The sequence below is a fragment of the Chaetura pelagica genome, unplaced genomic scaffold, assembly GCF_000747805.2.
Source record: "Chaetura pelagica isolate M959 unplaced genomic scaffold, ChaPel_1.0 scaffold138, whole genome shotgun sequence".
NCBI classification, from domain to species: domain Eukaryota; kingdom Metazoa; phylum Chordata; class Aves; order Apodiformes; family Apodidae; genus Chaetura; species Chaetura pelagica.
In genome coordinates this window covers 6,513,711-6,528,791 of record NW_009954215.1, presented here as the reverse complement: position 1 = coordinate 6,528,791, position 15,081 = coordinate 6,513,711, and the positions used below count along the sequence as shown (strand labels likewise).

Below are 15,081 nucleotides of genomic sequence, written 5' to 3'. Positions count from 1 at the left end.
AAGGTGATCCCTCTTTTTTTTTTTTTTTTGTTACAGTGCTTTAGCAAAGGTTATAAGTCCAAAGAAATAACTGGACTGAATGCTTTCCTTTTTCTCCTCCTGAGCAGCTCTAATACGGCATTAACTGAAATGGAACGTTTCTTCCCGTAGCTGATCGAGAATTCATAGAATCTCGGAGGAGGGCGCTGAAGCGGTTTATAAACCTGGTGGCTCGACATCCCCCTTTCTCAGAAGATGTGCTCCTGAAACTCTTTCTGTCTTTCAGTGGCTCAGTGAGTACTCGTGAGCAGTAGTCTGGACTTTAGATATTTTCCTGTAACTGCTTCTCTGGGCACAGAGCTCAACGTTGCTTTTGACCTACACGTTGTTGCTCCCCGTGATGGGGAGAGTTTTCTCTCAGTACATATTTTTACAGCTGGGAAGTGGAAGGTAATTTCACTCAATGCCAAGAGTATAGAACTTTGAAAATTATAGCTCTTCTTAGCTTCTTCTTGAATTAAACCTAACCTGGATAAAGCTGTGTCAGCTAAGTTGTGCCTTACTATTGCAACATATCTGAGACCTGTGGGAACTGCCTGTGTGTTACTTAGTTCTTTCATGCTCATTTGATCCTGTATTTTTTCCAGGATGTACAAAATAAGCTAAGAGAGTTGGTCCAGGGAGTAGGAGATGAATTTATGACCTGCAGATTAGCTACACAGGCCAAGGTATGTATATGAGTTTCTTGCAACATATTATTCTGGTTTAAATGGCTCTCTCCTCCAGGTGGATCACTTGTGGCATTTGTTGTGTGATGGACACCTTAGGAGAGAGTTGTTTCCAAAGTCTGAAGGACTTTTAAGCTTGTAATTGTATTGAATACATCAAATAAATACATTGAATAGGTCAAATAAGTATTTGACTCTTAAGGGCCTGATAATTCTAGTTAAATGTTGGTTCATTAATATGATAAGGATTAAACAATGAATCCTACTCAGAAGGTGTTCTGCATTAATTAACTTGTACTTGCAAAACAAGCATATGCACATACTGCACAATTAAAAGCTAGTATCTAGATTGATGTCTTCCCCACGTGTTCATGCCCTCATTCTCTCTGTTGTCTTCTCCCTGTGGAAGAATCACTTGTACTGTTACAGAAAAGTTAGTTACAAGTTCTCCATATATCTGTTTATAGCAGTGATTAGTGCTATGGCAAGTTTTAAACACACATTTCCTGTGTTCATTGAGCAATTTTAAAGCAAGTTGTTCTTCAGGTTCCTGCAATGCTAGCAGAAGGTTTTGCAATGGGGGTTTAATTCAGGCTTTTACAGGTCAGAAAGAGCTGAATTTTAATCAAACCATAGAATGGTGAAGGTTGGAAGGGACCTTAAAGACCATGAAGTTCCAACCTCCCTTCCATGAGCAGGGACACCTTGCACTAGACCAGGCTGCACAAACCCTCATCCAACCTGGCATGTACGTGCTTGACTTTGCCAGGCTGGCAGTTCCTGGTTACCCTCAGGTCAGAGCCTGTGAGATTAAAATCTCACAAACCCCATTTTAACTAATAGTGGACTGGCAGATTTTGCCAACTCTGTCTATGCTGGGTATGTGAGCCTCTTTCTGCCTCTTAAAATTAGGGGTGTTTTTATGACATCTGGCTTGGACACCTAACTTGTGAAGCCCCAGTCTCTTCAGGGTTGTTACAGCCCAGTGTGAGAGCGAGCACAAGAGCACAAGTCCGGCTCTGCTGACTGGATGGTGTGTCCACAACTATTGTGTGTGGATGTGCCTCAGATGAGTCCATTTGTAACCTCTCCTGCACTTCTTCAGGACTTCCTTCCAGCTGACATACAGGCCCAGTTTGCTGCCAGCAGGGAGCTCATCAGAAATATTTATAACAGCTTCTATAAGCTCCGGGACCGCGCGGAGAGAATAGCGTCTCGAGCCATTGATAACGCCTCGGATCTGCTCATATTTGGCAAGGAGCTAAGGTAGGCTGGGAGGCACAGGGTTTGCTATTGTCAATGTTTCTGCTGCTTCAGAACTCAAACCTGTTGCAAAGTTTACCTGCAAAGGGTCTGGTAAGAACGGGTATTTCAGTACATGCTGTAGGTCATAATAACATTTTTCCTGCTCTAAAAGGTGCAAACACATGCTTTCCACTCAGGCTGCATCACACAGAGCAAGAGAAAGGAAAATATAAATATACCTTGAAATTCTGGTACTTGTTCTAGTGTCTCTTCCCCCAGTGCATACACAGCTCTGCATTTGTGATTGTGCAGTAGTGGTTTAGCACTGTGAGCTGTTTAGACAGGTTTGAAGCCCTGAACTGCTCTCTGCTAATAAGTGTATCTACTTAGTGGAATTTATCTCCTAGATTTGAATCCTACTTATCTCCTCCTAGTGCTTTGGGCTCAGACACTACACCACTTCCTTCCTGGGCTGCTTTGAATAATAGCACATGGGGGACTCTGAAACAAGCCTTGAAGGGTCTGTCTGTTGAATTTGCACTTCTGGCAGATAAGGCTGTGCAGCAGGTGAGTTCTTTACTTTTGTTGTTGTTGTAAAATAAAGGAGGTGTATTGCTTCCTGAGTTTCATCTTGACTCATGAGTTTCATAGATATAGGAACTGAAAGAGTTAAGAGGGAGATTGTAGCCCAAACTCACATCCTCAACCACCATCCTGCTTGTTCAAGCTTGAATGAAAAACCTGGACTGTGTTTAAATGGGGAAAAATACAATGGCTAAGGGAAAGGAGGGAAAAGCCTGCTTTCATTTTTAATTTGAAATGGTTACTGGACAAGTTAAACTGTACTACTGTACTGAGCTGTCCAAAAGTCCTGTGTTCTGTCTTATTAATCTGCTACAAAGAATCTGGAAAAACTTCTGAATCAAAATTTGACATTCATGTACTTAAACAGTACATGGGAGTCATTCAGATAGAAGTGTGATATTACTGTGCAAGTGTGTGGTGTGATAATGACTGTTATAATAATATGAGAACATGACAGTCTGTGAGGGAACGGTAATAATTTTGTCTTCATCTCATTGTGTTAAAGTACTCAGCATGCTTGTATAGATCAGGTCTTTTTCCTCCAGAGTTTATGCTCCAGAGAGCATTATTGATACAGGAAGAAAAGACAGTATTTAGTAAAATAAAAGAAAAACAAGTAGTGACATTTGGCTTGGTGTCTCATCTCTGCCTTCTGATGCATGAACTATTATGGGGAACATGCAGGTATTTATGGCTCTAATGGATTAGTTATCTTTGTAAGAAGGGAAGATGAAAGATTGGAGGAATCTGCAAGAGCAAGAAATTCCAGGCAGAGAGAGCTGAAAGGACTGACACACAGGGCTGTGAAACTAACTCCCCTCGTTATAATGATCAGTCAATTGGAAAAGCTGTTCCTGCTCCAGTTAGATCTTTGTGCTGCATACTGAAGACTAAACACTCCAGTGCCATCTGAAAGATTTTTGATGCAGTTGTGTGAGCGTTGATGTCTCCTGGAGAATACAGTGGAGGCCTGTGTGGTGTAAGGATGGGAAGAGCTGTGCTTTTGGTTCTTGCCAGGCTTACATAAAATGTACTTTTTCCTTGTTTTCTAGGGTAAACAGGAAGAGAATGATGTGGTGGAGAAGCTGAACCTTTTCCTGGATTTACTCCAGTCCTATAAAGTGAGCTCTGCTGTTCTTCTGCCAGTGAGAAAGTTGTTTAGAGCAAGCTTGTGCTCTGTAGAGGGTGTAACGCCAACTGGATGGAAAACTGTCTGGGAGGCCAGTTCAGAGGCAAACTGGGTGTCTGGCAGAGGGAGGGGAGTGGCTGTTGGCCTTAGTTAGCTCTGTAGCCTCACTGATCAACTCATCTCGTGATGAGAATTTGCCAAACAACAAACCCTGCAAGTAATTTAAAAATATGACTGCTTGAACTGAAAGGATCAGCTAACTTTCTTCCAGATTGGGCTGCCTTTGAGTCAAAGCAGTGAATTAGATGGCTGCTGGTCTGTTCTTGCAGAAATGAGTTCAGTTGCAAAGGAAAGAATTCTTGTTAATGCTAATCTTTTGGTGAAATGTATGTATGTATTTATTTATTTATTTAATTTTTAGAAGCACCCCCTGAAACTGTATGTGGCAGCCTCTTCTGACATTCACAGGCCTGGACTGAAATAGAAAGACTCTGACAAGCTCTTATCACAGTTAATTGCCAGCACTTAATATTGAGAAGGGCAAAAAGGATAAGAGGCCCAGTAAGATCCAGAATGTTGGCAGACGTGATGCTGCAGGTTGCCTCTTAAGCTTGCTGGTCTAGGTCCAAGCAGTTTGGTTTCTTGACTTCTGAGCTGCCAACATTTTTTTGACCCTCTTGAAAACAAACAAAAATTTGCAGCATAAAGATTACACAAAGTGTGACTGTGCGTTTGTGTTCCTGAGGTACTTGGCTTGCGTGCTTAGTGTCTCTTAGCTTCCACTAAGTACCTGTTCTCCTTTTCCCATCAAGGACCTGTGTGAAAGACATGAGAAGGGGGTATTGCACAAGCACCAGCGAGCACTGCACAAGTACAGCATGATGAAGAAGCAGATGATGAGTGCCACTGTGCAGAACAAAGAACCGGAATCGGTGGAGCAACTGGAGTCTCGGATTGTGGAGGTGGGAGAGATGCCTGGGAGAGCAAAGGGTGGTACTGGACTGACTCCTGTAATGGTGCCACCATGTAGCTCAGTCATGTTTCCAGAAAGCCATTCCACTGAAAGGGTAACCTGTGCTCTGGGTAACTGGGGCTACTTGCTGCGCTGCATGGGAAATGCGTTTGTTTCCCTCAGCATCTGTTACTGGCTCTTTGGCAATGAGTGCATTGCAGGAGCTGTGGAAGGCAACAGCCTGCATGATGGAAAGTGCAGTTGCTGTCCCACCAGGTGGGAACTGCCTCTTTTAGGTTGTGGTGTGTGTTTGAATTGCTAGTATGGTGAGGAATGCTGTCTTTTCCTCCTTGGCACCTTCTTCCTGACGATATATTTCACTCAATTCCTCTTCCTTCAGCAAGAAAATGCTATCCTAACCATGGAGCTGCGGAATTACTTCTCCCTGTACTGCCTGCATCAGGAGACACAGCTTATCCACATCTACCTGCCTCTCACCTCTCACATTCTGGGGGCCTTTGTCAACTCCCAGATCCAGGGTCACAAAGAGGTGAGTTCTTCTGGACACTATTCTTTTTCCCAAAATACAAATGAGAATTTGAATGTATTTGGTTTCACCTGTAGATTTTTCCTCCTCTAATCATCTGTCCAGCTTGGCTCTTTATAACTTCTTAAAATGTCACCCAAGGTCTTCCTAGTTTGGGGTGAGAATCAAACCTGGCCTCTAACCCCTCTAAAAAACTGCAGCAAGTTGCTGCATTCTTGTCTCAGCTGCAGATGGCCTTGCCCTACAGGTAGCTGAAGAAGACCCAACCATTAAATAAGTAGCTATGCTCTGATGAACGATGTGTGTTTGATGGATAAATCTGTTTTCTGTTGTGCTACACAGAAATTCTATCACAAGGAACAACTTCCTTGTTTTTGCTCTAAATCTAGAAACTCCCTTTTGTTAATCCCTAAATATGACCTTCAGTGTTCCCTGTGTACAGACTTTTTTGCATTCCTCCTCCAGCTTCCTTCCTTCCCTGCAGTGAAGGAATTTGACCACCATGTGGGGTATCTCCCTTCCATGCACGCAGATCAGAGAGCTGCATTAGAGCACCAGTCGAATGTTGTGCTTTGGAGTACTCTGAAACAGCTGGTAAAACACAGTGTGATGATTGCCTGCCATGTTGTTATGTCTGTTTTCTCTCTTTCCACTCATAGATGAGTAAAGTTTGGAATGAATTGAAGCCGAAGTTGAGCTGCCTCTTCGTGGGATCTAGCAATATGCCAACTCCACCATTGTCACCTCCAGAGGGAAACTTCTTCTCCAATTAATGCTCTGAGCATCTAGCATGGAGCAAGAAGTGCAATCAAGGAAGGGGTGGGACTTCTACCTCCAGATGTTAGAATGAATCCTCCAGACAGCTTTTTTTTTTTTAAATTTTTTTATACTGCTGCTTTGAGCTGCTCTCTGATTTAGACAGACTGGATGTGGGGCAGAACATTCAGATGTAAAGACAACCTCTTAATTTTCAAATGCTCTGGGGCAGAGCTGGTGTTCATTATCCTGCAGACACTCTTCATGGGATCAGGGAGTGACCTGGTGCAGTGAGTGTTGCAGTGTTGTTGCTGATGCCTCTGCATCTTGTGCTACCAGTCCTCCAGTAATGTGTGTCCTCACACAGGCTGACACGTCCCTGCACATCTCTGAGGTGCTGAGATGAACAGGGTATCTGCAGCACCTTCTTGCAGTTAGAGATGGATTGCCTTTTAAGCTTGGGAGGGCCTGTGTTAGAGACATAAGGAAAGCTGAAAGCCATCCCCCATCCCATTGCGGGGTGTCTGGATTTTGTTTCTTACTGCTAGACCTTAGTGCAAAGTATGTGACTGAGGTGGTTATATTTGCTAACCCAGCTGGGGAAGGGGCAGTGCTGCAGTGTGACTATCATTTTCCCAGTGAGGCTTGGCAGCTTGGATTTGTCAGTGTGTTTCAGTTCATGGTTGCAGGGCAGCCCTGGAACTTGCTCCTGTTTTTCAGTTTGGGGTCAAAGATGTTTGGGTTCAGGAATTTCAAGGAGTTTGCCTGGCATAAATGGGAAAATAATTGAATAAAACACTCCTTAATTGTAAACCACTCATACTAAATGAGCAGAACAGCTACAGGGTAGCTTGTTTATTTTCTTCTGGAGGTTCTGACATCCATCTGTTGAGTAGCAGTTTAGGACTATTGGAGAGCTGCTGACCCAAAGGCTGGTATGTTCCTTGGTCTACTAACAGATGAAGTATCCTGTTACACCAGCAGGCTGGGACAAATTGCTGATAAAATTCATTAGCAAAAAATCAGTATTTATCAGGAAATCACTGTAATTCTTTTTTTTCTAGTTCTGGGTAGCACTGGAGTGTGTTTGTGAAGGAGAGAAGACAATTAAGTGACTGTTCTTTCTCTCTCTAAAAATAGCACAGTCCTTTGTAATGGGTTTTTCAGAATGATTTGTGATTGTGATAAAGGGACTGAACATTCTCCGTGTCTCACTTTGTATCTCCAGTGACTTTCCCTCATGAGGCAAAGGGTAGGGGGAGGAGAACATACATATCATGTCACCATAGGGGAAGTTGTGCATATCCTCCAGAGAAACTGATATCTGAAGGAACTGCAAACGTATGCAGCAAAACTCTACGTGAACAAGACCCCCCTGAACCTAACTTCTCTGGGGCCAAAATAGCTGCCAAAGGGGAATTTGTGACTTGTCTTTTACCATTTTCTTTGAGTGGGTAAAAAGGAAGCCCATTAACAAAGATGAGTGCTTGCTGTCAAACTGGAACCATTACAGTATTTTCCCATTAGGGAACTTCCCCCTGAGCAGGGAATATATTTAAATCCTCCAATCACAGAAGCTTTTTTCTTTTTTCAGTTTATTAAATTCAGTGCAACATGGAGCTCTTCCTCATCAAGGTGGAAATTAAAGGTTATTATCTTCAGGTAGGAGCAAGACAAGTTATTAGCCCAGTTTCATGAGACTGCCATAGCCATTACATGCACCCCTCAAAATGTGGCAAAGTGCACTTATTGTGGGTCAGTTTCTGGGGTGCTGGGCTTTAAGGAGTGTGTCAGGAGTCCTTTCAACAAGCTTGCTCAGGATGCATTATTAAGAGCTTTTTATAGCAATTCAAACGTTAACTCTCCTCTGAGCCTTTCCTCCTGTGCATTGGCCATGTCCAGTGAGAGAGAGGAACTGCACGTGTCTCTGACAGGTTTGATTCTCCTGAAGATTTCCAAAGTGATACAGAAGAGATTCTGCTCACAAGCCAGAGCAAATTGGCTGGGGAGGGAAATGTTTCTACAGTAACAAGGAAAATACTATCTTGAGAATGGCACAGAAGGCTTTTTCTGTTTGACCTTGTCTTGACTGGGAAGATAGTTTGTGGTTAAAGCATGTTACTGTTTTTCAATGCTCTTCACTCCTAGCATCTTCAGAAGTGCTGGGTGGTTGTGGCCTGTCATTTACTTAGTCTTAGGACCCATTCTCCCTCATTTGGCCTTGTTTGCTTGAAGTGGTAAACAGTCAAATAGTGCAAATACTCTGTTTTGGGGCGAGATCTGATATCTATATGATGGATCATCTACATAACTTGTCTTGCTGAGGTAGGTGACTGGGCTGTACTCTGTAGGAGTACTTGCAAAGTGTTAACCTGACTGGAACTTTGCCCTTCTCACATTTAGAAATAAAAATTACAATTTTGGGCTTCACTTAAAAACCAAAAAAACCCAAACGTTAAAACCACATTTGGGCTTTAGACTAGCTCCTCTTTCCTATTCTCCTTCAAAGCAAGAATTCCACAGCCCAAATGCAGAGACTGTAAGAATGGTAAACACAGACTACATGACTGATAAAGAAACTGGAATTATACTGTTTTGAGAAAACACCCATTCCTCCACTGGCAGCCCTTGCCTCTTTGAGAACAGTTTGGGGGTGGGGTTTTCTTGATTTGATTGTACTCTGTTCACCTAGTATTTTGAGAACAGAGGCCTAGTATTCTCAAAGCTGATGCAGCTAATGGCACTTTGAGAGTTTATTTCATACTGGACTGTTGAGCTTCTGTCTCATTCCTAAACATGTGCATACACTATTTCATACAACCCTTAGTTTGCAAACCTTATTTTTGGGAGACTGGTCAGTGTGCAAATAGCACTATTATATTTCCCTCAATATCTGAGGGATTTCCTTGCTGTATTTGTCCTGTTTGATTTAAAGAGCTGTCAGACTTGGAGAGCAGCAGCAAGTACAGCTTCCTTCCTCTAGAAGAATGCAGCAGGGAGCCAGTCTTCTGTCTCCCTTAGTCAGTGTAGGAAAAAGAGCTCTAGCTGCCTCTGTGCTGTTGCCTTCTGCAGCAAACAGCCTAGCTGAACTCAAGAGTGTGAGTGAATGCTGGCTCCATTGCTTGTTGCTGGGTAGATGGCAATGAACACTAAGCAAACCAGACTAATGGAAGAGCATGTGCTGCCTGCCCAAGAACTGATGCTTCTGTAAGATGTAGCACCAAAGAGTTAATGTGCCTTTTTGCATGGAAGCTTCCTGTGTGTTGCTTGAGCTCATGGGGACTTTCATGGTTACATGACAGAAGTGATAGGAAAGGCCTCCAATCTTTCTGTCAGTGTCTGTCAAGCTCTGTTGTGGAGGTACCAGGGTAGTAAATAGCTGAGATGATGAAACTTAGCCAGCAAAATGTTTTATCAAAAGGGCTATATGTTTTTGATACTCTTGAGGTTTCCTCTGCTTCAAGCTGTGAAGTGGAAAGATACAGGCTTTTTGACCCGTGTCATGTGTTGAAAGGCTTTCCAAACTGTATTTACAATACAGCCTTAACCTTTGATCCTTCTTTTCCTCTCCTTCCATCTTCCTTGCAAGTGCTCCACCTAAGTTAAAACATGTTTTCAGCAGTGCCTTGATGCATTCCAGTACTTTTACTCTTCTACTTTGCTCGTGCAAGTGTGTAATTCCTGAAATTTGAACAGGCTAATTCAGTCTTCAATTTGTGCTGTTTCCTAAAAGGCAAAGATCACCAGTTGGTCTCTACAACTGCAGCAGGTGTGAACATCACTCCTTTTTGACATGAACTAAAAGTCAGTGCTAGTGAAAGCATCTTCATAAAAGGATTGGATTGCAGGAGAGGGGATAGCAAATAGAAGTGTAGGCCTGAGCCATACTTGTTCTCTTCCTATCTAAATTCCTGGAGGAACAGAAAGTACTTTGATCTCTCACTGTACAATTTACTGTTTCCACAAAGAAATAAATCAATATAACTTTACAGGTATCAGCTGCCCATCACTCCCTTTCCAACCACACAGCAAGACCTTACATCCTGTTACAAGCTACATACTCCCCTGTCCTTATTTTCTCTCCTCTACTTGCCTCAAGTCATTCATTCCATTAGAACAGCCAGAAACCCTTACTATTAGGTCAGAAGCAGAGGTATTAAAAACTGTAGGTAACTCAGTCTGCAGCACAAAAGAAAGAGTCTAAGATGTTAACTCTTATTCTCCAAGTGTGAGCTGTGGCTTACTGAGCATATGAAGGGCATTTTTGAGTAGTATAAATTATTCAGAACTGCTGGAGGGAGAAAAGAAGAAACAACCTTGTTCAGAGGGTGTGAATTTTGCCTGCCTGGAGCATCCTGTATCTTTGCTTTGCTCAAATAGCCTTATGTATGAAGCACTTTATCCAAATGCAGGAATTAAACTATTACTACAGCTGTTAGACTGGAAATGTTTACAGATCCTATATTACATTCCAAGATTCTATCTGTGTTATATGTGTTTGTAAAAGTGTTAAAAAAAACCCAACAAAACAAAATGACACAACAAAACTTGTGTAAGAAGTTACATATGTGATGTTATTTCTAGCACAGTTTGATGAAGCTTTTGCTGACCAGCACCCTGAGTTGGGCTGACCCGAATGCTGAACAGGTCACAGGTGGCAAAGCCTGCAGCCATGGCTGATGGCACTTTGCAACATGGATTTGCTGAAAATTGGTTTTGTTCAGTATGGTTTTTACCTGAAGTGCCAAAAATAGTTCAAGTTCATGGCAGGAGCTGTGAGAGTGAAAGCAGGGCTTGGACAGTGTCATACATCCACCTCTGCCTTTTGTATTTTTAACTCCTGTAACCTAAAACTACCTTCACCTGGAGAATTCTAAAGGGATCACTATCTAATTATTTCAAAAGGCTTTCACAGCACTGGTCAAGCTTCACCTTGTCCCAGGAAGTAACACTGAATGGGGAACTGTATAGAAACTGGCATAGACAAGGTACCTAATGGATTCTGCTGCATCACGGTCCGCTTAATGTTTCTGTGAAAAGAAGCCTGCAGGGCCCTTAAAACAGTCCAGAAGATGTTTACAGCAGAACAACACATGCTTTTACTAAAAAATATTTTTAATGTTTTACTAGCCACAAGGGAAGAGCTAAAAGAATTAGCCACCTGCAATAATACAAACTTTTTAATAGTTGTGGTCATGCAACCACTAACGTATACCACAGCCAGGGACTTCACAGCATGGAAAAATCTTGTTACTTCTGTTTCTTCTCTAAGAAACTCCCTTATTTTCCTTTGTTTCTAGTGACCTGGCAAATGAGCCTCCTTTGCTGGAGGGTTGAGAAAGGAGAACCTTCTACGTAGTACTGATGGTGTTCTTGCCCAAAGTGGGCAGCAGCACGTGGGTTGAATGCTTCCGTTTTCTTAAACTTCCTCCACTTCTTTCAGAGTGTGTTCCAGGATAGTGTCTTGTCCCTGGAACTTAAAATAGCCACGAAACAACTTTTTCTGAAGCAGAAGTGGGAACCAATAGATATCATCTGCCCACATGTGATTGAATGGCACCTCATCCAGCTGGAACCACTGTGGACGCATTTCTGGTGAGAGAAAACAGAAGAACTTTCCATTAAACTTTCTCTTGTTTTTTTGCTGCCTAGACTTTGAGTACCTGTCAACAAGCAGCTTCCCTCTACAGCCCAGCTGCCTCCCTTCACAGAGGGATTTTGGCACGAATAGTTCTGTATTTAAGAGCAATATAATCTCAGAAGAGAATGTACATCCTTCCTTCCTCTCCACTAGCTACCTACCATCGCTTTCCGTTGGCTCTCCATGAAAGTCATCTGCCCGGAAAATGTGAACTTCCATGAGTTCAGGGTTGCCTACAAATTCAAATGTGATATGACCCATCTTCTGCAAGGTGTCCACAGTCAGTCCACTCTCCTCCAGGAGCTCCCTGCAGAAGAAATAGACTTTACATGAAAGTGAGCAGTGGGAGAACAAAAAAACAGGCATTGGCTTTACTTGTGCATTCAAAACAGAGGGAACTAAAGGTGAAAGAACAGAGCAGGGTGCAGCAGAGTTCTGGCTTGCACCAAACTATTGGCCTACTTACATCACAGGGGAGCCAGACCTGCTTGTGTGTTATTTCAAGCTCCTTTAGGCTGGAATGAAAATCCTTTATGTTGGAAGGAGAAAATTCAGGAAAATTGATTGTTTACTATAATTTACATTCCTTGCAACATGATGATCTTTCATGAGATTGGTTAGAAGTGGGCTAAGGCTCTCGTGTTCAGACTGTAGCCAGGGGAAGCATAAGAACTCCAAGATACACTTTACTTAGGCAAAAAGCTTTGCCAACTTCAGGGGAAAGTTTTGAGAATACAAGAACATCTGTACTCGCTGCAGTATCAGTTACTGCTGAGGTGCTACAGTGTATTTAAGGAGTGTTACTAAGTAACACTACTTCCATGCAGAACATTAGGAATACCATCTCCCCTCAAATGCTTTACAAAAAGCACGAAGCAATTGTGTAAACTTTGCATTTCTGCTCCTTGGAAGTATGTTCAGCATAACAAGAGGTTGGAAGGCAAGACTTATAAGAGCACTTTGGGAGACTCACCAGGCAGCTCTTTTCTGTGCATCCCCCTGCACAGCTGCTTGAAGCACATTCAATTACTTGCTCTTTTTATGCTACAGACTTAGACTTTTTTTATTTTTTACCTGCCTCTAACAGAACGAGCATTCCTTTAAGTTAGCCATGTTTTTTCTAATGTACAAAAATAGGAAATACTTTGAAACCGTGTCTCTTCAGTTAAGGTTAATAATTAATGCAGTTGCAATTTGGCACTAACTTAACAATTTTAAAATGTAATGCAAATGATCTTTAAGGCTCCAGCTTCCTTTGGCATCAATTTAATTACTTCCATCCTTCAAAATTACATTACAATTTAATGTCTTAGCTAATTGTAGTTTATCTTCCTGAGAAATTATGCCTAAAATAGAGGCAGTTTTCCAGCAACAAAGCTAAAAGCCTCATTTTACAGGCTGAGATAACTGACCAAAAAAGCTCTACACTGCCCTGGTTCTCCAAGCAATTTATCTGTCAGCTGTCTGGCTCTGTATATAGTAAGAGGAAACATTACAGACAGCAAACTAGAAACAATGAACTAGCTAAATGCTGTGAGATGTGCCTGTGAAGAGCCATGGGTGCCCAGGTGCTCCATAGGAATGTGGCGTTCCCAGTGGAATATAGAAATCTTACTAACACAGGAAACTTGTTCATGTTCCAGCTTAATATTTAACTGTGTGGTGAGGACACTTCACACCTTATGCCAGTGCAAATCCCACTCAGACAACACAACGGGGAGACACATTTTGATAGGTCAACTCTGAATACAGAGCAGAGGTGGGGCAAGGGGTTTGATTTGGACTGTGACACCACCTGGAGGGGAGCTGCACCCCGAGGCAGGGCTGCAATGGTGTTGTTCCCAACCAGGAAAGCAGGCTGCTTGCCTGGCTCTCCCTGTCTCTGGGCACTGCCTCCTGCTTAGCTGGCCTTGGCAGGAATCGGGTGAAGCTGCAAGAAGTTCCTACCAGGAACATGGAAAGGCCTGAGGATGAGACTGTTCCACAATCCACAGCAGCAGGTGCTGGCTGTGCTGTGATACACTGAAGATGTTGAAACCTTCACCACTTGACATCTCATGTGAGCTAAAGCTCTGGTTTCTAGCTCTGGACTGGCACAGATAAACACCCACCAAGGAAATCAAACGCCAAATTCAATAATTTGCTTCACACCACAGTCAGTGGCAATGTGAGCCTAGCAAATGCAGGCCTGACTTAAGGAATAAAACTGATTTCCTTCCTTCCACTTAGAGATGATACATGAAAAGCCACGAGGCAAGCATCAGGTATGGTAATGCTGTGCCCTGCTGGGTGCACAACTGCTCAGAGGGCTCTTCTGTCCCCCGGGTTAGCTCACCACAGAACCCCGGCAGTTGCACTGACACGGCTGAGAAGGCACTTCAGGATAAAATATGTTAGACAGCTGTTAAACACACCAGCACTGAACTTCCTGCAGGTGTGAGGGCAATTTAGTGCATATAACAGAAAGTGAGGAGGTGGCAAAGTGTGACTTTGTACCAGCAACATTCATGGAAAGAATGAGGTACCTAATTTTTAGGGGAGATGGCGTTTCAGCTGCTTTTTGATTTTAATGAGTAGACAAAAGAAAAAACTTCACAAAATCAGTACAAAAAGCTTAAAAAATGCTACTGCACCTCTACAGCGATGGAATTTAATTCCCTAACTCAGGATTAGGGCTTTTATTTGACTGACTATGCAGTCAAATTAATTTCTACAGTGCTTTTCATAAGGGACCTCTGAGATTTTTCTCTTATTTTGTCACCAGATTTTCACCCAGGACTGAAAATGTAATGGAAGGCAGCACCTGTCCAATAGCTTTAACATTTAAAACGTAAGCAGCACGCTGTTGTAATGTTAGACAGCCAGCATTAAATTTCTCACCTTTCTGCACAGGGCAAGAACGGCAGCTCCACCTGCAGCCCACCACAAACGGTTTGATTCCTCCACCGCCCACCCCGTGCCCCGACCCTGTCCCCAGGGCAGGGGCTGTGCCGGGCCTGCCCTCACCTGCGAGCAGCCTCCTCGATGCTCTCCCCCGCCTGCACTTTGCCCCCGAAGCCGTTCCAGAGACCGACGCCGAACCCGCGTTTTTTCATGCCCAGGAGGACGCGGGATGGCTGCAGCACCAGGACCAGGGTGTACAGCCTGGAAGTGCACATGGTTCCTGGGTGACAGACGAGGACACACTGCACCAAGGGCTCCGGGAGCCCCTCAAGAGAGGAGCCCCGGCTGCTTCCCGGCCCGGGGGGTGTTGGACAAAACCCGGACTTGCTGCTCAGGTCCAGGCAGCCCCGATGCCCCCGCGACACAAACCACCTCCTCCCAAAAGGCCTGGTCCCCACCATCCCCAGCCCAAACCCTCGCTCTCCTGCTCCCCCAGCACCCCCCTCTCCCAAACCTCTGTCCCCCACGATCCCCTCGCCCAAATCCTTGACCCCCTACAACCCTTCCCCAAATACCTAAGCCCCCCCAGCAGCGCCATCCCCCGAGCCAGGCCCCCTTGCTCCCCGAGCACCTGTA

At 43.7% G+C, this 15,081-nt stretch overlaps 2 protein-coding genes across 2 annotated transcripts in view; one reads left to right on the top strand and one right to left on the bottom strand.

Annotated features, from left to right (window-relative positions):
- SNX8 (sorting nexin 8) overlaps positions 1-6,023 on the top strand; it is an 18,668-nt gene extending 12,645 nt beyond the window's left edge. The window contains exons 4-11 of the mRNA XM_010003279.1: positions 151-272; positions 627-707; positions 1,813-1,973; positions 2,387-2,519; positions 3,590-3,658; positions 4,479-4,628; positions 5,019-5,168; positions 5,825-6,023. Coding sequence (XP_010001581.1) covers positions 151-272; positions 627-707; positions 1,813-1,973; positions 2,387-2,519; positions 3,590-3,658; positions 4,479-4,628; positions 5,019-5,168; positions 5,825-5,938 — 980 coding nt within the window. The 3' untranslated portion in view covers positions 5,939-6,023. The remainder of the gene's footprint in view (positions 1-150; positions 273-626; positions 708-1,812; positions 1,974-2,386; positions 2,520-3,589; positions 3,659-4,478; positions 4,629-5,018; positions 5,169-5,824) is intronic.
- A 5,317-nt stretch (positions 6,024-11,340) lies between these two features.
- NUDT1 (nudix (nucleoside diphosphate linked moiety X)-type motif 1) lies at positions 11,341-14,726 on the bottom strand. Its single transcript, XM_010003277.1, has 3 exons — positions 14,569-14,726; positions 11,724-11,869; positions 11,341-11,513 (listed from the first exon to the last, which is right to left on the bottom strand). Exons 1-3 carry the CDS (start codon positions 14,718-14,720, stop codon positions 11,341-11,343), a joined length of 471 nt encoding a protein of 156 aa, XP_010001579.1. The 5' UTR covers positions 14,721-14,726.
- Positions 14,727-15,081: the final 355 nt, after the last annotated feature.